The 24,052-nt window shown below is 35.7% G+C and overlaps 1 protein-coding gene, 1 long non-coding RNA gene and 1 pseudogene across 2 annotated transcripts in view; 2 read left to right on the top strand and 1 right to left on the bottom strand.

Annotated features, from left to right (window-relative positions):
• Window positions 1-24,052, bottom strand: part of LOC110257996 (uncharacterized) — an 819,260-nt gene that overhangs the window by 418,523 nt on the left and 376,685 nt on the right. Inside the window, exon 7 of the long non-coding RNA XR_014809830.1 lies at window positions 19,668-19,753. This is a non-coding gene — a long non-coding RNA (uncharacterized LOC110257996). The remainder of the gene's footprint in view (window positions 1-19,667; window positions 19,754-24,052) is intronic.
• LOC110257978 (putative olfactory receptor 2B3) lies at window positions 6,380-7,348 on the top strand (annotated as a pseudogene).
• LOC100156511 (olfactory receptor 2B11-like) lies at window positions 16,993-17,937 on the top strand. Its single transcript, XM_001928364.4, has one exon. The coding sequence runs from the start codon at window positions 16,993-16,995 to the stop codon at window positions 17,935-17,937; it is 945 nt and encodes a 314-aa protein (XP_001928399.2).

Below are 24,052 nucleotides of genomic sequence, written 5' to 3'. Positions count from 1 at the left end.
CAATATCCTGTTACAATGATTGCCTCTATATCCATTGACATTAACAACTTGGTGAGTCAGAAAGTATCCAGCTCATGAGGGGTACTTTTAGCTGCATGGTTATCTGATGTTTGAGATCAGGTGTTTTGTCTCTGCCAGGACACAGAGACATGACAGAAGCTGTTTTTCAAAAGATGTATAATCTCCTGCCACAGAGAGCAGGATTTTCCTCCAAACCCTAAACTTGTTTTGTTTCTAGTTTCCCATAAACTTGCCATAAATTCCACCTGATGCTTTCCTACCACAACTTATACCTCTAGTATGTAGGACCTTACAAATTGTATGCGCCAAGTTTCAGGATGACTTACACTAGATCTTAGACATGCTATAGAGTCTTTTCTTACTCTGGCTTTCATTCAAAGCTGGCATCCTTCTGTGTTACCAGCAGATGGATTGGAGTAGAATTATATGGTGTCAAATAAATTTACTACAAAACAAAGAGATCTGCCAGGCACTTTGCTTCTTTTTTTATGCTAGGAAATTCGTAATGCAACAATGCATCTTTTACTTTGGATGTGATGTCCCATGATGCCTCAGACCAATGAATTTATAAAACTTTTATTGATGAGTCAGGCCCTGGAATCCTTACAGTTTCTCACTCACCTTCTACAGCACAGGTGTCTTTTCAAAACTTTGCATGTATTAACTATTTTGTGCTCATACAGTCTGATTAGCATGTTGTTCTTGATATAGTTGACCAGTGTGATGGCCTGCAGAATGTGCAGAGAGTTCAGTTCTTTTCAGTCTATATGATGACAGAAGGTGAAAGACTAAAGATAGCCCTGGGATGATATATATTGTCATTTCTAAGTGAATGTAAATTCCTTCTGATCATCTTTATTGATAGGAATGAAAATAACACATTTACCAGATGAAGGACTGCATACTGAGCACCCAATACCCAGTTAATGTGCTCTACCAAGAAGACCCATCTGGTCCAGATAATTCACTTGGGGTTATGACTTGTTTGAATTGTGGCAACCTGTTGTTATCATCCAAGATTTTTTATTTTTTTCAGTGGGCTGACTGGTGAAGCAAATGGAGATATGACAGGGACTACAACCAAAGCATTTTTAAGATTGTAAAGAAATAAATAAGAAAATAAAAGCAACCTTAGAACCATAAGGACAATTCAGTGTGCAGTAGTAAAATTGGCAGGACATAAGGAGAACCAAAAAAAAGAAAAATATACATATATATTTCTTCAGTGATATGTTGCAGGACTTATGCTTCTATGCTTCCCTACTATTATCTCCTTCTAAATTTGCTTTTATGTTATAATCCAAGTCCATAAATAATATTATTTTGAAAGCTAATTAAGAATATGTACTGCACATGCTAACACTAATTTCATTATGATAATCTAGAGAAGATCAAATAATGCAAGAAGCTCCATGGAAAAGAACCTGACTAGTATCCATTAGGATGCAGGTTCAATCCCTGGCCCCGCTCAGCAGGTTAATGATCTGACGCTGCCGCAAACTGCACTGTAGGTTGCAGGGTGGCTTAGATCCCACATTACTGTTGCTGTGGTGTAGGTTGGCACGGGTAGCTATAATTCGACCTCTAGCCTGGGAATTTCCATACACCACACCTGCAACCCTAAAAAAGGCAAAAAAAAAAAAAGTAAAAGAAATTTATTCTGAGTGATCTATAATATAAAGTGACAAAATCAGAAAATGCAAACATCTAATCGTAGAAAAATGATTAGGATATGATTTATAGATACATTATTAATTTATAAAAGAATGTTGTATGGCTATAAAAATTGAGAAAATGTAATAATTTATCAAATGATTATATTCTGTATATGATTTTATAATTTATAAAAATGTATTATACACAAGAGAAAAATGAGTGAAAAAAACACATTAAAATAATAACAAAGAATTTTATTTAAGGTTGTATCTATGTTGATGCTCAATTCAGTTTCAATTTTATATTAGGTGATAACATATTAAGTTATAAATTGAACAAATCAATTAATTTTCAAAACTATTCTTGTTCCAATCCCTACTATTTCTACTAGTTCTATCTCAGTGAATCTATGCTAACCTTAAACTTCGATGCATTAATTTATATATTGTGACATTGCATGATACAGTTTCTTAATTTGTAGATCCCTAGTAGGTTTAGTCCAAACACATACATCACAAAAATCAACGAACAAAAATACTATTTTCCCATATGCACCATCAATGGACTCAGTATTTGACCCTGAGTCCACTTAAAAGAATGAGGTATATAATTTATTTAGACTTGTACTCTCCTGATTAAACAATTCCAAACTTATTTTTTATGGTTTATGTTTCATGACTATTATCTTCACCTTAGTTTTTAGACTTGTGAACGATCTACATGTCACTGTTATGTTACCAGTGCTGCTGGGAATAGAGTTCACTTATTTCCTCTCTGGACACAACGACCAATTAAACTTGAAGGGACTCTCATATCCCTGGAGCTAAAATATAGGATAGAGCATTGTATGAATAATAAGCCCTCTATTTAAAGGTACAACCCCCTTTCCATGACTCTACCAACATTACTGGTATCTATACAATCAGCTTTTCCTTGTAAAATCCTTTAGGAATCTGTGGAGAAGAGCCTGAGTCAATCAACAGTGCCTCAGTGACTGAAGACAATATCTACAATAACTGTTACTTCATCTTAAGGACTTTCCTCATTTATGTTCTGATGCTGTTCAAATTATATGCTAATTTCATTCTCAATCTATGGGCAAAGGATAAATGAATAGGAACGTCACTAGGGTTGAAAGCTCAGTAAGTCATTGAATTTATCAACCTATCTTTGGACCAGACTTCCTTCGAAACATGGCACACAGAAAGGCGTGGATATCTCTCTGATATTTAGGGGAAAAAGGTAAGTAATGTCTACTGCAGAGAATTACATTACCATGAGGGGAAAAAATCGCTCAAGATCATCTCACCCACATCCTTGCCTCTGATTGCTTCAGATTAAATAATCAAAGTGTTCGATTTGTTTCCTAGGAATTTTGAAATAAATGCCAAGTGTTTTCAGGGATTCCAAACCTCCTGTTTCATTACACTCTTTATTTTATTTTTTAATTAAAGTATAGCTGACTTACAGTGTTATATTAGCTTCAGGTACAAAGGGAAATGATTCAGTATTTTTTCAGATTATTTGCCATTGTAAGTTATTACAAGATAATGGCTGTAAAGTCCCTTGCTATACAATATATTCTTATTATTTATCTACTTCAAACGAATGTTCATTACATCTCCAAGCAAAAGAAGTCAGTGGAATTTTTAAGCAAAAAAAAAAAAAAAAAAAAAAAGAATTAGTAGAATTTTAGGCTTCTTCTGATTAATAGAAATAAGAAAAGAGTTAAGATGACAGAGGACCAAACATGGTTGTCAAGAAGTGAGTTCATTTTTCTGATAATTTAAAGAGGAACTGATGGATGAGCTGACACTAGTGCCATATAAAATGTGGGGAAGAGTATATGTGAAAAAAAAAAGAAGTAGAAAAAATAAAATACCTGCTGCATAGAGTCCTCCTATTTCCCATGCCTTTTAAACAAACAAATATCTCCCACTAGCCATTGATTTCACTTCCATTTATTGAAAACTATGATCTCAGTACCATGCCAGAAACAAAGAGAAAGTGACTTATAGTTTAATCATTTCATATTACAATATTATAAAATTATAATAAGCATTTACCACCAATAGTAATTTGGTTGCCTGCTTTACCATATACATGACAAGTGGAGATAATGATATATTATCACTACTGACAATTACTGCTAATGATTCATATTATTGATGCTATTAGTGATAACTCACATTAATTAAATGCCTACTATGTTTCAGGCATTGCTCTAAGTTCTATGTGTATGTATTGTCTCATTTGAGCTTCACAACAACTCTCTTACTATCACCAAGAGATTTTCTTTCTTAACGTGGCACAAAAATATTTGCTACCTTACCCAGGATCACACACCTCAGAAATAAAATGATGGCAAATTTTAAGTCCAGAAGCAGTGTTCTTAACAGATACCTTTTTTTTTTTTTTTTTGCTTTTTAGGGCATCACCCATTGCATACAGAAGTTCCCAGGCTAGGAGTCAAATCAGAGCTATAGATGCTGGCCTACCCCACAGCCACAGCAGTATGGGATCTGAGCCCTACACCACAGCTCACAGCAGCACTTGATCCTTTACCCGTGTCCTCATGGGTCAGGTTTATTACCACTGAACCACCACGGGAACTCCAATAACAGATAACTTTTATGTATTTATTTATTTTGCTTTTAGGGCTGCGCCTGTGGCATATGGAAGTTCCCAGGCTAGAGGTCTAATCAGAGCTGTAGCCATGGGCCTACACGACAGCAACACAGGATCAGAGCCACATCTGCGACCTATACCACAGCTCACTGAAATGCTTGATCCTTAACCCACTGAGCGAGGCCAGGGATCAATAACTTTTAAAGATGATTATTTTTACATTGCTAAATGGATATTTAATAAAATATTTGTGGTTGTTTTGACTTTTGTTTTTTTAATGATGAGAAAGCTGCATATTTTTTCAATTTTCACTTTTATTTTTTTTTCTCCCTCAAATTTCTTATTCATAACCATTGATCACTTTTTGTTGGATTTTTGGCCTTTCCTCATAAATGCTATGTAATAACTTTAATATTTTAATATAGTAACCATTTTTGCCACAAACACTGCACGTTTTTCATTCTATATTTATCTTTTATCTTTGCTTTTTTTGTTTGTTTGGTTGGCATATGGAGATTCCCAGGCTAGGGGTCAAATCAGAGCTGTAGCTGCTGGCCTACACCACTGCCACAGCAATGACAGATCCAAGCCACGTCTGCAACCTACACCACAGCTCACTGTAATGCCAGATCCTTAACCCACTGAGCAAGGCCAGGGATCGAACCTGCGTCCTCACGGATCCTAGTCAGATTCATTTCTGCTCTGGGCCATGATGGGAACTCCTATCTTTTATCTTTGTATAAATCTTTTGTCATGTGAAAGTTTAAAATTTACATGTTACAGTCAGAAAAAAGTCAAATCTCATATCCTCTTGTGTTTTTCAACTGAAAGTATATTACTGTTATTTACCAAGGAATAATGTATATCTTCAGCTAAAAACCTAAAATTAAAATCACATGTAATGGAAGCAGTTACAAATATTATAACCACATTCAGCCTCATGTAGACATCCCATGGTCAAATTATACTTCATATATCAGTCTAGTAGCACTCTCTATTTTTATTGTAAATTATATGGTATCAGTCATATCAATGACCTTGGATTTAAACATTCAAAGAAGACTGAAGAAGTTTGATCTACATAACTAAATAACTGATAACTTCCACAGACTGCAAAAAATCGACTTGATTATTTGACTTTGATGTTCCTGGTTTCATTTATAACCACTGTTGTGTTACATGTTGTCATTCTTGCTGTGCTATATGTATATTTGAGGGAAAGTATGGTATAAAAAATAGAATGGGCTTTATATCCTGCCTTTGAGCATTGAACCCACCATTACTGAGTGTGTAAATTATTCTCACTGAGTCACAGTAGAAATAAAATGTAGAGCATACCTGTTTATCAGGATTTTGTTGCGAATTATTTTAGGCACTGAGTAGTGTCAGTCACATGTTAATCGGGCAATGATTAAATGATCAGTTTTACAATTTTCATCAAGATATTTGGAGATACAGGGAGATGTCACCTGTGATCATCACTATAAATCACAAGTAAGTCATATTTTTATTTCCTTGAATCAAATCATCTAATAGTCATGATAGCTCTTTGCAGGAATGTTCATGCACGCATATCATTTAAGAAAAAGAGACAACCAAAAAAAAAAATGAAGATGTCACTAAAACAGTAGATTTGTAGAATCAATTGTAGATCTAGATGAAACTTTTAAAACCACTGCTCAGCATTTTCAGCCCGAATTAAAAGTAATTGATTTAAAAGTAGTATTTAATCTTAAAGTGCTTATTAAGGTAGCTTAGGATGTAAGAAAAAGGTAAGGAATTAAAATGTATTGAGCACTTACAAATGTCCGTGTTTTATGCATAGAAGTCTACATTCGTGGCATTTAAATGTAATGATTTACTTCTTAAAGTCACATATAACTACTAAAACCAGAAGACCTACTTTCTAACCATATGATAAGTATGTTGTATTTTTACAAGGGCTCCACTTAATTTACTATAAATTATATTTACTATGGAATCATTTATTTGATTACAATAAGAGTATCCGATAATTTCCGACTGACAATTTTCCCGTTTTATGCTTTCAGGAATGAAAAGTTAGTGAGTCGTCATGAATCGGGCAAAAGAGAGCTCCTCAAAAGAGTTCATACTACTTGGCTTCTCAGACAAGCCCTGGCTACAAACGCCCCTTTTGGTGCTCCTATTAGCATCATACGCAACCACCATCTTTGGCAATGTGTCCATCATGATGGTGTGCATTCTGGATCCCAAGCTTCACACTCCCATGTATTTCTTTCTCACAAACCTCTCCATATTAGATCTCTGTTACACCACGAGCACCGTCCCTCATATGTTGAAAAACATTTGTCAGAACAAAAAGACCATCAGTTATGGTGGCTGTGTGGCCCAGCTCATCATCTTCCTGGCTCTGGGTGCTACGGAGTGTCTCCTCCTGGCTGTTACGTCCTTTGACAGATATGTGGCCATTTGCAGACCCCTCCGCTACGTAGTCATCATGAACCCCTGGTTCTGCTTCAAGATGACAGCCTTCTCCTGGCTCACTGGCTTCAGCAACTCAGTGTTGCAGTCCTCCTTGACCCTTAACATGCCTCTCTGTGGTCATCAGGAAGTGGACCACTTTTTCTGTGAGGTTCCTGCCCTTCTCAAGTTGTCATGTGCTGACACAAAGCCTATTGTCTCCGAGCTCTTTTTCTTCAGTGTGTTAATTCTGCTAATTCCAGTGACATTGATCCTCATCTCCTATGGCTTCATAGCTCAAGCAGTATTGAGAATCAGGTCAGCCGAAGGACGGTGAAAAGCTTTTGGAACGTGTGGGTCTCACATGGTTGTGGTCTCTCTCTTTTTTGGAACAAGCATATACATGTATCTACAACCACCTTCTTCCACTTCTAAGGACTGGGGAAAAATAGTTTCCCTTTTCTATGGGATATTCACACCCATGTTGAACCCTCTCATCTATAGCCTTAGAAATAAAGATATGAAAGAGGCCTTCAAGAGGCTGGAATTATTAACATTTTCTATAAGAAATAAGTGTTCCATTGTGACAACAATCTTCTGAATCTGTTCTTATCCTTGAAAATGATAATAGTCTTTTAATTGATTTTTCATTTTTTCAGGCTCTTATGATTTTATTGAATTCAGCCAAAACTTATAAAACTTGCTTCAGGAAGCAATGCTGAAGACATCTTTTCTTTTGCTAAAAAAAATTTATTATGATTTATTTACAATGTTCTGTTAATTTCTGTTGTACACCAAAGTGACCCAGTAATACATATGTATACACTCTTTTTCTCACATTATCCTCCACCATATTCCTTTACAGGTGATTAGATATATAGTTCCCTGTGCTATACAGCAGGATCTCATTGCCTGTCCACTCCAAATGCAAGAGTTTTCATCTACTAACCCCAAATTCTCGGTCCATCCCACTCCCTCCCTCCCCCCAGCAAACACGAGTCTGTCCTACATGCCCATGATCTTTTCTGTTTTGTAGGTGGATCACTTGTGCCATATTTTAGACTCCACATATACGTGATATGGTGTCTGTCTTTCTCTTTCTGACTTACTTCACTTAGTATGAGAGTGTCTAGTTCCATCCATGTTGCTGTAAATGGCATTATTTGGTCCTTTTATGGTTGAGTAATATTCCATTGTTTATATGTACCACATCTTCCTAATCCATTCATCCATTTAGGTTGTTTCCATGTCTTGACTATTGTGAATAGTGCTGTGATGAATATATGGGTGCATGTATGTTTTCCAATGAAATTTTTGTCTGGATACATGCCCAATACACAGAAATAGATTGCATTTCTATATACTAACAATGAAAGATCAGAAAGAGAAATTAGGGGAACAATCCCATTTACCATTGCACCAAAAAGAATAAAATAGCTAGAAATAAGCCTTCCTAAAGAGACAAAAGACCCTTACTCTGAAAACTATAAGACACTGATGAAAGAAATCAAAGAAGAAACAAATTGATGGAAAAATATACCAGGCTCTTAGATTGGAAGAATCAATGTAGTCAAAGTGACAATACTGTCTGAGGCAATCTACAGATTCAAGGCAATCCCTATCATATTACCAATGACATTCTTTAGAACAAAACATTCTAAAATTTGTATGGAAAGATATCTTTTCTAAGTTAAAAGCTCCTTTGCTTTCCAGAAGTTTCCTCCATGTACTTTGTTCCTTTGTTCCTTGGTAAAATTTCTTCCTATCAATGTCAGACTGTCCAAGACACTTAGATGGTTTACCTTCCCACTTATGTACTATTTGTTGGAGAACCATTTTGTCTACCACCTTAGTTAGGAATTTCCCCATCTTTATGATTAAATGACCAGCGATCCCAAGCCAAAATTTTCCCATAATCACCCCAGTCCTCAGTCACTTTACATCCTCCCATCCCTTTATAATTCCATCATATACACCTTCCAGAACAGTTTCAAGTATGCAGTTTATGTCAAATCTAGCTGGCTTTAAACTAGCTAAGTGTGTGTATCTCATACTAGAAATTTAAAATATCAATTGAGTTTTATTTCCAACTCTGTTTTCAATTCATCCCATCATTCTCCACGGATAGCATTTTCCCCTTTTCTTTCATTTTCCAATATTTATTTGTCCCAAATCCTTATTTGTTCCAAGTTCTGCACCAACCAAACACACGTGATAGCCCATAAATGATGATGTTTTTTATAGAAATGTTCACTGGAATACTTTTTTCTAATATTTAACTGAATAAATTCATTCTTCTTTGGGGTAACCTCTAAATAAATATTTATTGATATTTTTAACACTAGATAGTACTAGACCAGAGGGAAAATAATCGCAGTTATTATACTGAAAAAAAAATTTTTTTGTCCTTTTAGGGCCATACCCATGACATATGGAGGTTCCCAGGTTTGGGGTCATATCGGCCTATATCAGAGCTCCAGCAATACCAGCTCTGAGCCACTTCTGTGACCTACACCACAGCTCACTCAACACTCGATCCTTAACCCACCGAGCAAGGCTAAGGATTGAACCCAAGTCCTCATGGATATTAGTCAGGTTTGTTAACCACTGAGCCATGACAAGAACTCCTGAAAAAAATATTCTAATTCCCAGAGGAAATGACCCTTAAATTCAGACATTTAAATGATTAGTTGCAGTTAGTAATATAAGGACATAGATGGGACAACATTTTAGGCAACAGAGAAAGGGTTACAAAGCATTTTATAAATTACAAGTAATTAAAAATGGTTAAGAAAGAGAGTACAAGACACATATAAAAAGAGCCTGGAGATGATAACTGAAAAGTCTAGACTTTATCCACTAATGAAAGCAGAAATGTTAGAGTACAGAAAGTACCAGCATCAGTATAAAGTAACTAAAAACCTAAGTGCAGAATACAGCTCTTATATAATAATCATGTGTTTACTAAATGAGACATGTAATAAGCAGTAAGAGATTCAAGACACAAAAAACAAATGAATATCAATTATATCTCTAGTGTAAGTGCCTTTTTTAAATTTCCAAACCTGTTTCTACCATTGCCATCTCTTTCTGAATATGATAGACATTTCAAACTCAACACCATCAAAAGCTAAACACCTGCTCACCCTTCACCACAAAGCTCTTTTCACTATTTTAACAAATGGATTCACCTTCTGTCTACATTTGCAAATCAGAAACCCTGAACTATATCTTATGCCATTCACTCCTTAGTTTTTTAAATCAAAGCCATTTCCAAAACATATCAATCATTCCTCTTTTGTACCTCCCATCTCTCCATTCCTTTCTATCTTCACATTTCTGGTACCATCACGTTTTACCCATAAGCTTACCAAATTATTAACCTACCTATCATTATGCACTCCTGCCAACTCTTTGAAATACACTTTTTAAAAATATAGCCAGTGATCATTTCACTGCAAATACAATCATCCCATTCTCTTCACCTGTACTGAGATTATCAGTGGCATTCTATTGTTCACTAGTTAAAAACAAATACTCACTTACTAGCAATACAGCTCTCTTCTTTTTTCTGGCCACATCCATGGCATGTGGAAGTTCTGGGGCCAGGGATGAAACCTATTCCACAGCAGCAACCCAAGCTGCTGCACTGAAAACGCTGGATCCTAAACCTGCTGTGCCACAAAGGAACTCCCATACAGCTTGCTCGTCGCTCTCTCTGTCTTTTGCACTTACCATATTTCCTTAAAGCATAGAACCTTTGCACATACTGATCCTTCTACCTGGAATACTCTTCCCATCCATATTTACCTAATTACTAATGGCTCAGGCCTCATTAGAAAAAATTTTTGTGGTCTCTCTCTGATTCAGTGAAATACCCACAAATTTACTTGTTCATTATGTACCTCTCATTTGTGGCACTTCTACTTTTAAGTGATCATTTGATAAGTGCCTTTACCTCCTACTAGACTGTAAATTCATCAAAAAGTCTACAAACAGTAAGTGCTGGAGAGGGTATGGAGAAAAAGGAACCCTAGTACACTGTTGGTGGGATTGTAAATTGGTGCAACCACTGTGGAAAACGGTATGGAGAGTCCTCAGAAAACTAAAACTAGAACTCCCATTTGATCCAGCAATCCCACTCCTGGCCATCTATCCAGAGAAAACCACAATTCGCAAAGATACATGTACTCCGATGTTCACTGAAGCACTATTTTCAATAGCCAAGACATGGAAACAACCTAAATGTCCATCGACAGAGGAGTGGATCCAGAAGATGTGGTACATATACACAATGGAATATGACTCAGCCATTCAAAGGAACGAAATACCGGCATTTGTAGCAACATGGATGGACCTAGAAATTATCATGCTAAGTGAAGTCAGCCATACAATGAGACACCAACATCAAATGCTTTCACTGACATGTGGAATCTGAAAAAAGGACAGATTGAACTTCTTTGCAGAACAGATGCTGACTCACAGACATTGAAAAACTTACAGTCTCCGGAGGAGACAGTTTGGGGGATGGGGGGATGTGCTTGGGTTGCGGGGTGGAAATCCTGTGAAATTGGATTGTTATGATCATTATACAACTACAGATGTGATAAGTTCATTTGAGTAATTAAAAAAAGTAAAAAAAAAAAAAGAGCATGGAACAAAGTTTGGTTTTTCTCACCAAAACATTCACAGCACTTAGTTTTGGAGGCAGAAAATTAAAACATCAATTGTCAAAACTATGGATAATTTTAGCTAATATGCAAATTTTCATTTATTCTGTTAAAAGAATTTTCAGAGATGTGAAACTCTCTAGGGCTAGGAATGGTGGTCATATGAAATTCCATGGTGGGATATATACTTAAATTCTCAAAAGCTAAGGAAATTGTATTTCCCTGTAAAAATGAAAATCTAGTGATTGTCACATATAGTTATTAATAATCCTTTCTCTTTTAAAAGTTACATAAATACATTATTTATGTAATTATAAAGATAATAAGAGACATATAATAATATGAGACATATTTATGTAAGATAATAATATGAGACTTATATTTTAGAAAAAGCAAACAGTTTTATGGAAAAGATTCATCCTTAAATTTACTATATTTAAAGTTTACCACTGTTGGCATATTAGTTTATTCATCTTTTCTGTCAATGGAGGGTTATAATTTCTTTTTTATGTGCATTATATCTTGATAACATACCTAGATTCTTTTTTATTTAAGGTTCTTTAAATTCTATAGTGCTTTACAATTTTCAAAAGTTTCACACACATGATTTCATAAAATCCCATAATAACCCATTTTTCCCCTACCCATATATTGCTCTCTCCTCCTTTGCTCTCCTCACTGGGAACTACTCATTTGTTCTCTACATCTGTGAGTCTGCTTCTTTTTTGTTATAGTCACAATTTGTTGTATTTTTTAGGTTCCACATGTAAGTGATATCATACAGTGTTTGTCTTTTTCTCTATGACTTACTTCCTTTAGTATAATGCCCTCCAAGTCCATCCATGTTGATGAAAATGGCTAAATTTCATTCTTTTCTGAATAGCATTCTATTGCACATATACATCACATCTTCTTTATCCATACATCTACTGATGGACACTTAGGTTGCTTAAATACCTTGGCAATTATAAATAATGCTGCTATGACTATTGTGTGCATATATCTTTTCAAATTAGTAGTTTTGGTTTTTTGATTATTTTTTTTTTCAGATACATACCCAAGAGTGGAATTGCTAGGTCATATGATAGTTTTATTTTTAGTTTTTTTGAGAAATATCCATATTACTTTTCACAGTGGCTGCAGCAATTTATATTCCCACCAATAGTAAATAAGGGTTCCCTTTTCCCCACATTCTTGCCAACATTTTATACCTGAATTCTTTAAAACACAGATTAAATAGCTGTCTTCAAGTGGAAACAAAATAATGAGATTCTAAAAATTCATGCACTTGATGGATCAGAAAGGAAGAAAAAAATTCTTAGTTCCAGATAGTAATATATAAAATTGAAGACATTGTTTGAGAAAGAGAGGTGAATTAAAATGTAATATCTAGTGATTAGAATTTTTATTTAAGAACATTAAAAATGTACCTGCTATTGAACTTTGAGTGGATTAAAATACCTCCTAATATATGCTTTTACTTGGATAAATAGTTAAAGGAAAAAAGAATAAGGGAAAAGTGAAAAGAGAATAAGCCTATTTCACCAAAGGATTACAGTTCCAAGAAATCTACATATAGAAACATAAAGAGAGTCGTGTCTTTACAAATACTGTGGATGTGGCCACTGGAACTCAAAGCAGACTTAGATCAAATAGATTATATGCTAAATTTTAGAGAAAGTTATACTACCAAATAAAGATGACTCTTAAGCCTTGAGATTTAAAATAACCCTTGGACACCAATCTTTGTTAAGTAGGAAGGAAGTTGAAAAAGCAAACATATTCATTATTGCTCTTTTCAGATATAGACATTGAGGTTAACGGACCTACAAAAAAATAAAAACCAATAGTATGAGGAATAACTGGTATAAAGTAGCTGGGGACCTACTTCAATGAGTAGACCATGGGAATATTTCACAGCTCAGAGTTGGAACTCTTCACAACTGCTCATGGTTTTCAGAATTTCTGGATAACTTTGTCTTCTATGTATCTCTAAAGTTTTCTCTTTCCCAATGGGGGTTCTTTATTGGCCATCTTCTTCCAGTTCTACTGATTGAATTTTGGGGCATGTGGAGGACAGATAACTTGTCTATTTAATTCACAGGTTTATTAGCCAAGCAGAGACCCTGAACTTTGAACTGCATCTTATTAATGGATGAAAAATGTGTATATGTCTCTTCTCAGAAGGAGACAGATGTATTTTCTGTGGAGGAAGAATAAATGAAATATTTTGTGACTAAAAGGCAGACAGTGGTAATCTTGAAGGCTGACCACAGATATTTGGTTTCTCATACCTTCTAGGAATAGGGTAGGATTAAATTTTCCCTCCTGTTGAACTAAGTCACGGTCTGTGACCAGCTTTGTTAATCAGTGTGAGTTAAAGTCACAGCCTTCAAGACTAGGATAGGGAACAGTTTCACATAATTTCATAGAGACAGAGAGAGTTAAACAAAATGAGAAGGCAGAAGAATATGTTTTAAATGAAAGAATGAGAAACAATCCCTGAAAAACTCCAATGAAACAGGGGTAAATAATTTACCAGATAAAAAGTTCAAGGCAATAGTAACAAAAATGTTAACTAAGCTAGGTAGGGGGTACAATATAAGAACACAGACTTTCACCAAAGAACTAGAAAATATAATAAAGAAATAGTCCGAGCTGAAGAATACAGTAACTGAAATGAAGAATTCAGTTCACTAGGGGGAATTAACAACAGATTAAATGATACAGAAGAATATATAAGCAATCCAAAAAATAGAATAATAGAAATCAGCCAATCAGACATCAAAAACATTTTTTGTTGTCGTTGTTTTAAATAAGAATGGTTTAAGAGAATTCTGGGACAATGTCAAGCACACTACCATTCGCGATACAGGAATCCCAGAAAAAGAAGAGATAGAGAAAGGTGTCAAATGTATTTGATGAAATTAGGGCTGAAACCTCCCTGAACCTGAAGAAAGAAACAGATATTCAGGTACTGGAAGCACAGGGGTTTCCAAATACTGTAAGATATCACTCATATGTGGAATCTAAAAAACAAACAAAAAACAAACAAAAATAAACTCACAGATACAAACAAATTAGGGTTACCAGAGGGGAAGGGTTTGGGGGCATGGGTGAAACAGCTAAAAGGGGTCGTGATGGCAACTAGACTTGTGATGGTGATCACTTGCTAGTGTATACAGATGATGAATTACAATGTTGTACACCTGAAAGTTATGTAATTTTTTAAAAATAATAAATCATATTGCCCATTGTGCATTATTTCACTAACATTTCAATCATTCTGTATCCAAGTTTACTGAGACACTGAGAATAAGCACCAATCTCTTATTTCTCTATTACAAATAAATGTCATTACAGCAAATTTTTGTAATTTTTCAATGTTAATATTTGAAGCAATGGAGAAAGTTACGTGTAGTGGGCATTTGAAAATATTTATTGATTGAATAAATTAATGAAACTCTGTAAACTGATTTCTTCTTGATACAATTTTTTATTATTTAAATCATTTGCGAGGAGTTCCCGTCGTGGCGCAGTGGTTAACGAATCAGACTAGGAATCATGAGGTTGCAGGTTCGATTCCTGCCCTTGCTCAGTGGGTTACGGATCCAGCGTTGCTGTGAGCTGTGGTGTAGGTCGCAGATGCGACTCGAATCTCGCGTTGCTGTGGCTCTGGCGTAGGCCAGTGGCTACAGCTCCAATTAGACCCCTAGCCTGGGAACCTCCCATATGCCTTGGGAGCGGCCCAAGAAATGGCAAAAAGACAAAAAAAAATCATTTGTGGAACTTTAACATAGTCAGTGTTAGGTCAATCTATACTATGCTAGGCTATTGGAGGAAAAATATTTGAAAACAAGAAACTTTTAGTTCCTTAAAAGTCATATTGGAAGGTGACTGCTCCTTCTTTCTCTATGTAAAATTAAAATTACTCAACATGTATTATATCAGGAAATAATATCCCAAGAAAAAGTATAAATAAAAGAAAATTGTATCTTGACACCAAAAATAATTGTCTCGAATTTTCCCTGAAATCCAAGTAAATAGTCTATGAAATTATTGAAGTAGGTTAGCTTTTCTGGGATTCTTTTAGTCCTGAGCTAATTTTCCACAACAGGAAAAATGCCAAAATTTATCATTTCATTGTACTGGGCAAGAAGGAACCTAGCAGTATTATACCCTCTAGGGAATTTCTAGTGTTTCTTGACAAGAATTTCCACTGAGGTTTATTATCTCAATGGAAAAAATGTCCCACAGCTCTATAAAGAGTAAGAACACTTCCTTAACAATTATTTTAGAATAAAATAGGTTTCCACATCTGAACATATTTAGGATCCTTCAAATCAAATGAATAATATTAAGGACTTATGATAAGAAGACACTGAACACAGAGAGAATATTCAATATTTACCTCCAATTAACATTTCATTCTGATGGAAAAAAAAAGATCAGTGTCAATTTTTGCAAGAAAGGGAAATACTACCATGGAATATCAACACTGATTTAAAGAAGGTATTGTATGTGAGTGGGAGCGATCTGTTCAGCTTAATCGACTTTACCATTTTGCACAACCTCATGCACTTTGTGATAAGAGTGATAAGAATAATTTGGGGAAATGAAAGGGAAGAAAATGCAATCTTTACAAGACTTCTTTTGGCAGAGATAAGTACAATGTTAATATTTGGATACAACCTAAAGAAAAATTAATTAGAAGATACAGATGCATAAATCAACCTGGACACTGTACTCAATGAAAATAACTAACCCAACATAAAGTACTACACTTGCAAAAGGGTAGCCACACATATTGGACTAATTAATCCTCATGGTACAGAAAGATTGTTGTGATCATTTCTGCTGTACAACAAAGTGACTTGGTTATACACATACACACATCCATTCATTTTCAGATTCTTTTCTCATAAAGCTTATCACAGAATATTGGGTAGGCTTCCCTGTGCTATACAGCAGGTCTTCATTGACTGGGAATCATTTTAACCATGTGTTTTCTTCTATGACAAGTTTTATCTTTGCAAAAGTCATTTTATGATTTGAGATACAGGACTAAGGAAAAGCACTCTCTCTTGCTGTTTCTATATGAAGCAGACCAATCCAGCTAGAGTTCTGAACTTACCTAAATAAACTCAGAAATTCAACCAGAGAATAATAAGGTTTAGCAGACTAAGGATGAAAGAAATGAACACATGTGGTAAGTCAGCACGGGTGGGTTTGGGGAAACATTCTTCCATTTCATTATTTTCTCAAATATAAGAAAAACTGTGGTATCCCTTTACTTAATCATTATTCTATAAAAATTTTCTATATTACATTCTCTAGGTAAAATATAGAGATTTGTTCATCTTCTTTTAGATGTACTACAAAATAATAATTTGGGGCATTTTGATTCATGTTTTCATCTTGCAAGTATCAATTCACATCACTGGAGTTACATCACAGAGAAAATCCCTTCATAACTCACTTTATTTAACTGAATAAGTTGACCATCAAGAATATTTAATACTGAAATATACATCTTCATTTTGACTTAAGTCCATGAACAAGAGCAACGACAGTCATGAATGCAAGAAATGTAAGTACTCCAAAGGTTTTCATTCTCTTGGGCTTCTCTGACCATCCCTGGTTGGAAATGCCACTCTTCATAATAGTGCTTGCTGCTTACATCTGCACACTAGTAGGAAATATCTCAATTATAGTGGTATCCAGAGTAGATCCGAATCTTGACAGCCCTATGTACTTCTTCCTTTCCAACCTCTCCTTCCTGGACCTTTGTTTTACCACAACCACCATCCCTCAACTGCTGCTAAACCTCTGGGGCCCAGATAAGTCTATCAGCTACGGAGGCTGTGTGACTCAGTTTTATATGTTTCACTTTTGGGGGGCCACCGAATGCATCCTCTTAGCTGTGATGTCCATGGATCATTACATGGCCATCTGCAAGCCTTTGAGGTACCCAGTCATCATGCATCAGCAACTCTGTATCTTCCTAGTGGTCATGGCATGGCTAAGTGGTTTGGTCAACTCCTTGCTTCAGTCATCCCTCACCATCCAGCTGCCACTTTGTGGCAACAACAAGGTAGATGATTTCCTGTGTGAGGTCCCAGTGATGATCAAGATGTCAGGTACTGATACCACATTCAATGTAGCTATGCTCTCCATTGTGGGAACATTCTATTCCCTCGTTCCCTTGTCACTTATTCTTGTCTCCTATGGGTTCATCATAGCCATAGTGCTCAGAATTCAGTCCTCAGAGGGAAAGAAGAAGACCTTTAACACATGTAGTTCTCGTATTATTGTTGTATCTCTCTTCTATGGGCCAGTAATTAGCATGTATGTGCAACCTTCTGCTGCTAACTCCCAGGATAAGAACAAACTCATGTCCCTATTCTACAGCTTGGTGACTCCTATGCTTAATCCTTTTATTTATACTTTGAGGAACAAAGACATGAAAGGGGCAATGATGAGGCTTCTTGTCTCATTGTACCATCAAAGAAGAGGATAAACATAGCTATTTTTGTACTTCATACTTTCCATATAGGACTTAGAAGAGCCTCTGTTCTAAATTACCTCTTGGTTTTGCCTCGTCTCAAAATTATCCCCAAAGACGTAACTTTTTACTATGTAGCTATCATAAGAAATAAAATAAATATATGGTACTAAATTTAAATTAAATTTATAAAAATATTAAAAATTCATATCTGTATAAATTGTGTCTTAACAAACATATTGAAAATTTTTCTTAAACAGATGTTTTAAAAAAATATCTCGATGTTACAAGTTTTCCCAAGTATAGGCACATTTGATGCACCTGGTCCTATTTGCTAGAAAGACTGTTTTTCAGCTTTGGTACACATCAGAATACTTATACTTTAAAAATCACAAACATGACTCCACTGCAGATATCTTGTATCAGAATTTTGAGAAATCATGTCCAGAAAACTATTTTTAAAAACTTCCTCAGTTAACATCAATTTAAAAGTAGAATTTGTGAGGACCATCACAGGAAAATATTTTTGAGATATTCTTTAAAGACAAAAGTCAGACAGGATCTGACATATGGGAAAAGGTATAGCCCATCTACCCACTCACCCCCCGCCTCCCAAAAAATAGAAGATAGTTTGTTGAATATGTGAAGAATCTCAGATGCTCCAAGCTTTTAAGAAAAATTGTAAACCCACAGGCAGAGAATTTAAAATCACGACTCCTAGCAAATGCTAAGGCAAATGCAAAAAGACCAAGCTGAATATCTAGAAGATACGCTTCCTAATAATTAAATGTTCTATTAAATTCAGCTACGTACTTTGATCAGTAGTATCGTTTATGTGCAATAAAATTTTCAAAATTGGTTTCCTAAAACTAAATTATACAACAAAGAAATTGATAATTGAATTGTTACTATTGATAACTGAATTATCAGTCTGAGTAAGCAAATATCTTAGAATACCTTAAAGCGAACCAAAAGCAAAAAGAAGAAACTGCAAAAAAATATGTAAGAAAATATACGATTTAGAGAAAAAACACATAAAACTAAATACAAACAATAGGACTGGTAGTTGGATTAAAGCAGTAGATGGGAGAGAAATAATTAAGTAAATATTAGGAAAAATGCTTGGGAGTGAGATGTTCCAGCCATACATCAGGCACCCCAGTCCTGAAATCTGACAATGGGAAGATAAACCCCCTTAGCTGGTTTGGAAAACAGTGGGGCTTACAGGAGGGCTGTAAGAAACCAAGACTTCACTCTTAAAGAGAGAGCAGTCTTCCTGTCAAAATGCAGAGGCTGCAGACAGAAAACTGCCTGGGTGTTTTGTCTACAAAACACCTTGGGAGGAGCAAAACTAGCTCCAGGGAGGAAACCACTTTCAGGAAGGGAGTGAAAGCAGCTCAGTGGCATGGCACAAACACTCCAGCTCCAATCCAGCCTCCATGGACACTGGAAAAAGAGTGAAACCAGCACAGAAGAGCAGCCCCAAGCCCTCAGGCCTTGGCAAGGACCCATCGCAACAATCCAAGGTATCCAAGGTGGAGATAACCATCACACCCAGCAGAAACCCAACTCAGTTGGGGCTCCTCTTACAGCCCCCTGGGCCCCAAACCTACCCCCAGTAGGATGGTAACAGCCAGTGAGAATAGGAGAAATGCTCTCACTCTAGTCCTTCCAACTCCAGCCATACCTCACACCAAGGTGGCAGCTGCCAGCACACACCAGGAGAAGATGTAGCCCATGCTCACCTCAGATCCAGCTCTCCCACCAAAGCCACTGGGCACATGCAGAATTCACAGGGATGCCTCAAGACTGGGATAGGAATCTGTTTCACCTAATTTTCATAAAGACAGAGAAAGTTAAACAAAATTAGAAGATAAAGGAATGTGTTCCAAAGAACAAGAAAAAATCTGAAAAAAAAGTGAGTGAAACAGACAAATGTGAACAAATTAAAGTTCAACAAAGAAATCAAAACTATTTTTAAAAACCCTAATTTATGAGAACAATGACAGCTCTGAAGAATTCAATAAACAACTTCAAAAACAGACTCAACCAAACAAATGAGAGAATTGGTGAATTATAAGACTTATTTAAAATCATACTGTCAGGAGAGCAAAAAGAAAAAAAATTAAAAAGAAAGAGAAAATCTATGTGAATTACGGAATACCATTAAAAGATACTATCTATGAATTACTGGAGTCCCAGAAGGAGTAGGAGGGAGAAAGTAGCATAAAGTTTATTCAACAATTGTAAAGATATACTCAGTCAACATCAGAGCACTTAAATATATTAAGCAAACACAAACAGAACAAAAGAGTAAAATAGACAACAATGTAACAAGAGTAGGAGACTTTAATACCTCACTTAGAATCAAGAATGGAACTATCATCAAAACAAATCAATGAGGACACAGGATTGGAAATATACTTTAATCCAAATGAACCTAACAAACATATATAGAACATTCCATCCAACAACAGTAGCACAAACATTCTTATCACGTGTACACAGAACATTTTCCAAGATAGATTGGTCATATGTTAAGTTACAAAAGAAGACTTAGCAAATGTAAGAGGATTGAATTCATAGCAAGCATCTTTTCTGACCACAATGGTATATGAAACTTTTCTGACCACAATGGTATATGAAACTAGATATCAACTAGGATATCTATTCCAGGATGACAACTGGAAAATTTACAAGCATGTGGAAACTAAACAACACACACCCGAACATCCACAGGTCAAAAAAATCAAATGGAAAATCAAAAACATATTTTAATACAAATGAAAACAGAAATACAAAATACCAGAGTTCCCATTGTGGCACAGAGGAAACAAATCCTACTAGTAATCATGAGCTTATGGGTTCAATCCCACTGATCTCGCTCAGTGGGTTAAGGATCCAGTGTTGCTGTGAGCTGTGGTGTAGGTCAAAGACACAGCCGGCATCCTGCATTGCTGTGGCTACAGTTCCGATTCGAACCCTGACCTGGGAACCTCCATATACTATAGGCTTGGCCCTAAAAAGCAAAAAGAAAAAGAAATATAAAATACCAAAACTTACAGGATGCAGCAAAAGCAGTTCTAATTTCCAGTCTATTTTATTGATAGTTATTCAACGTTTAGTTGTAATTTTGGTATTTTCATGAGAGGAGATAAGCTTAAGTCTTTCTACTCTGCCATCTTGTCCCAATCTCCAGCAAAAGCAGTTGTAATAGGTAAGTTTATAAGGATAAAATGAAAGAGAAAGATCACAAACCACCAACATACCTTTACCACAAGTAACTAGGAAAAGAGAAACAAACTAAGTGCAAATTTAGAAAGAAGAAAATCATAATGATCAGAGTAGAAATAAATAGAGATACCATAAAAGCAAAAAAAAAAAAAAGACCAAGGTAAAGAGTTGGTTTTTTGAAAAGAAAAACAAAACTGACAAGCTTTAGCAAGAGTAACTGAGAAAAAGAGAGAGTGCAGAATTATTCACAATAGTTAAGACATGGAAACAAACTAAGCATCCATCAAAAGATGAATGGATAAAGAACATTACTTACATAATATGCAATTATATATAGTTATATATAATTTATTGTTACATAACATTATATATATATATATAATGAAATATAATTCAGCCTTGAAAAAGAAGGAAATCTTGCCTTTTGCAAAAACATGGATAGACCTTGAGAGTATTATGCTAGGCGACATAAAGCAGAAAGAGAAAGACAAGTATTATATGTTCTCACTTTGATGTGAAATCAAAAAATCCTCAGAGAAATAATAAGTAAAATGGTAGCTGCTAGGGACTAGGGTTGGGAGAAACAGAAAATGTCAGTCAAAGAGTATAACTCTCAGCTTTAAAATGATAAATTAGTATCTGCGATCAAGACGACAGAGGAGTAGGACATGGAGCACACTTTCTCCCACAAACGACATTAAAAAAAATCTACATACACAATGATTAGCACAGAACATCTACTGAACACTGGAAGAAGACTTCAGACTTCCAAAAAGGTCAACCTCCACATAACTAAGTAGAACAAAAGGGGAAAAGAGAGAGAGAAGGAGGAGGAGGAGAAGGAGAAGAAGAAGAAGAGGAAGAAGAGGAGGGAGGGGGAGGGGAATGGGAGGGGATGGGGAGGATAGGGGAGAGGGAGGAAGAGAAGGGGAAGAGGAAGAGAAGAGAAGAGAAAAAAAGGAATCAGGAAGAACAAACAAAACCTAAAGTCAGCAGAAGGAAGGAAATCATAAAGATCATACACACACACACACACTATATATACAAGACTCCTATATCAAAACATTGTGGTAACCACAAACCAAAAATCTACAACACACACACACACACACACACACACACACACACACAAATAAGAAAAATCAATTAGGGAGTTCCCATCGTGGCTCAGCAGAAATGAATCTAACTAGTATCCATGAGCACAGCTGTTATCTCTGGCCTTGTTCAGGGGTCAAGGATCCAGTGTTGCCATGAGCTGTGGTGTAGGTAGAAGATGCAGCTTGGATCTGGTGTTGCTGTGACTGTGGTGTAGGCCAGCAGCTGCAGCTCCAATATGACCCATAGCCTGAGAACCTCCATATGCTGTGGTTACAGCCCTAAAAAGACAAAAACAAAATAAAAAAGAACTAAAACACAACACTAAAGATAGTTATCAAACCATAAGATAAGAGAATAAAAGAAGGGAAGAGAAAAAAACAACAAAAACAAATCCAAAATAATTAACAAAATGGCAAAAAGAACACAGATGTCAATAATTACCTTAACTGTAAATGGAATAAATGCTCTAACCAAAAGATGTAGCCTGGCTAAATGGATACAAAAACAAGACCCAAATATATGCTGGCCTATAAAGAAGATATAGTATATGCATATACAATGGAATATTATTCATCCATGAAAAAGAATGAAATAATGCTGTTTACAGCAACATGGATGACCCTAGAGATTATCATACTAAGTGAAGTTAGACAGTGAAAAACAAACATCATATGATATCACTTATAAGTGGAATCTTAAAACAAAAAGATACTGCAGAAATACTCACAGACTTTGAAAACAAACTTATAGTTACCAAAGGGAACATGTCGGGGGAGGGATGGACTGGGGATTTGGGATTTGCATATGCACACTGGGATATATGCAATGATTGGCCAACAGGGACCTCCTGAATAGCAGAGGGAACTCACCCAATATTCTGTGATGATCTTTATGGGAAAAGAAACTGAAAAAGAATGAATGTGTGTATATGTATAACTGAATCACTTTGTTGTACAGTGGGAATTATCACAACATTGTAATTCAACTATACTTCAATAAAATTTTTAAAAAAGAAAAAAAAAGTGAAGAAGACCTAAATAGATATTTCTCCAAAGAAGATATATGGATGGCCAGTAGGCACATAAGAAGATGCTCAACATCACTAATTATTAGCAAAATGCAAATCAAAACTATAATGAGGTACTACCTCACACTGGTCAGAATGGCCATCATTAATATGTCTACAAATAACAAATGCTGGAGAGGGTATGGAGAAAGGGGAACTCTCCTACACTGTTAGGGGGAATGTAAATTGGTACAACCACTATGGAAAACAGTATGTAGGTTTCTTGGAAAATTAAATCTAGAACTACCATATGATCCAGAAATTCCACTATTGGGCTTATATGCATACATAACCACAATTCAAAAAGATGCATCTACCCCCATGTTCTTTGCAGCAGTATTCATAATACCCGAGACATGGAAAAAACCTAAATGTCCATCACCAGATGAATGGATTGATATGGTACCTATATATAATGAAAATCTACTCAGCCATAAAAAAGAACAAAATAATGCCACTCACAGCCACATGGATATAACTAGAGAACATCATTCTAAGTGAAGTAAGTCAGAACAAGAACGACAAACACCAGATGATATCACTGACATATTGAACCTAAAATAGGGCACAAATGAACCTAACTACAAAACAGAAACAGACTCACAGACATGGAGAACACTCTTGCGGTTGCCAAGGGAGAGAAGGGAGAGCGTGGGATGGACTGGGAGTTTGGGGTTAGTAGATGCAAACTATTACAATTAGAATGTATAGACAATAAGGTTGTACTGTATC

This window comes from Sus scrofa, chromosome 7 (assembly GCF_054392235.1).
Source record: "Sus scrofa isolate SSC_HxYL_T2T_F1_AM1 chromosome 7, Sscrofa_HxYL_maternal_Yorkshire_Landrace_v2.0, whole genome shotgun sequence".
In the NCBI taxonomy this organism is placed as follows: domain Eukaryota; kingdom Metazoa; phylum Chordata; class Mammalia; order Artiodactyla; family Suidae; genus Sus; species Sus scrofa.
Note: the sequence above shows the minus strand (reverse complement) of the source record. Positions and strands in the feature narration are given on the sequence as shown.

Coding starts and splice junctions, on each gene's coding strand:
- LOC100156511 (XM_001928364.4), top strand. CDS start 16,993: ATGAATGCAAGAAATGTAAGTACTCCAAAGGTTTTCATTCTCTTGGGC.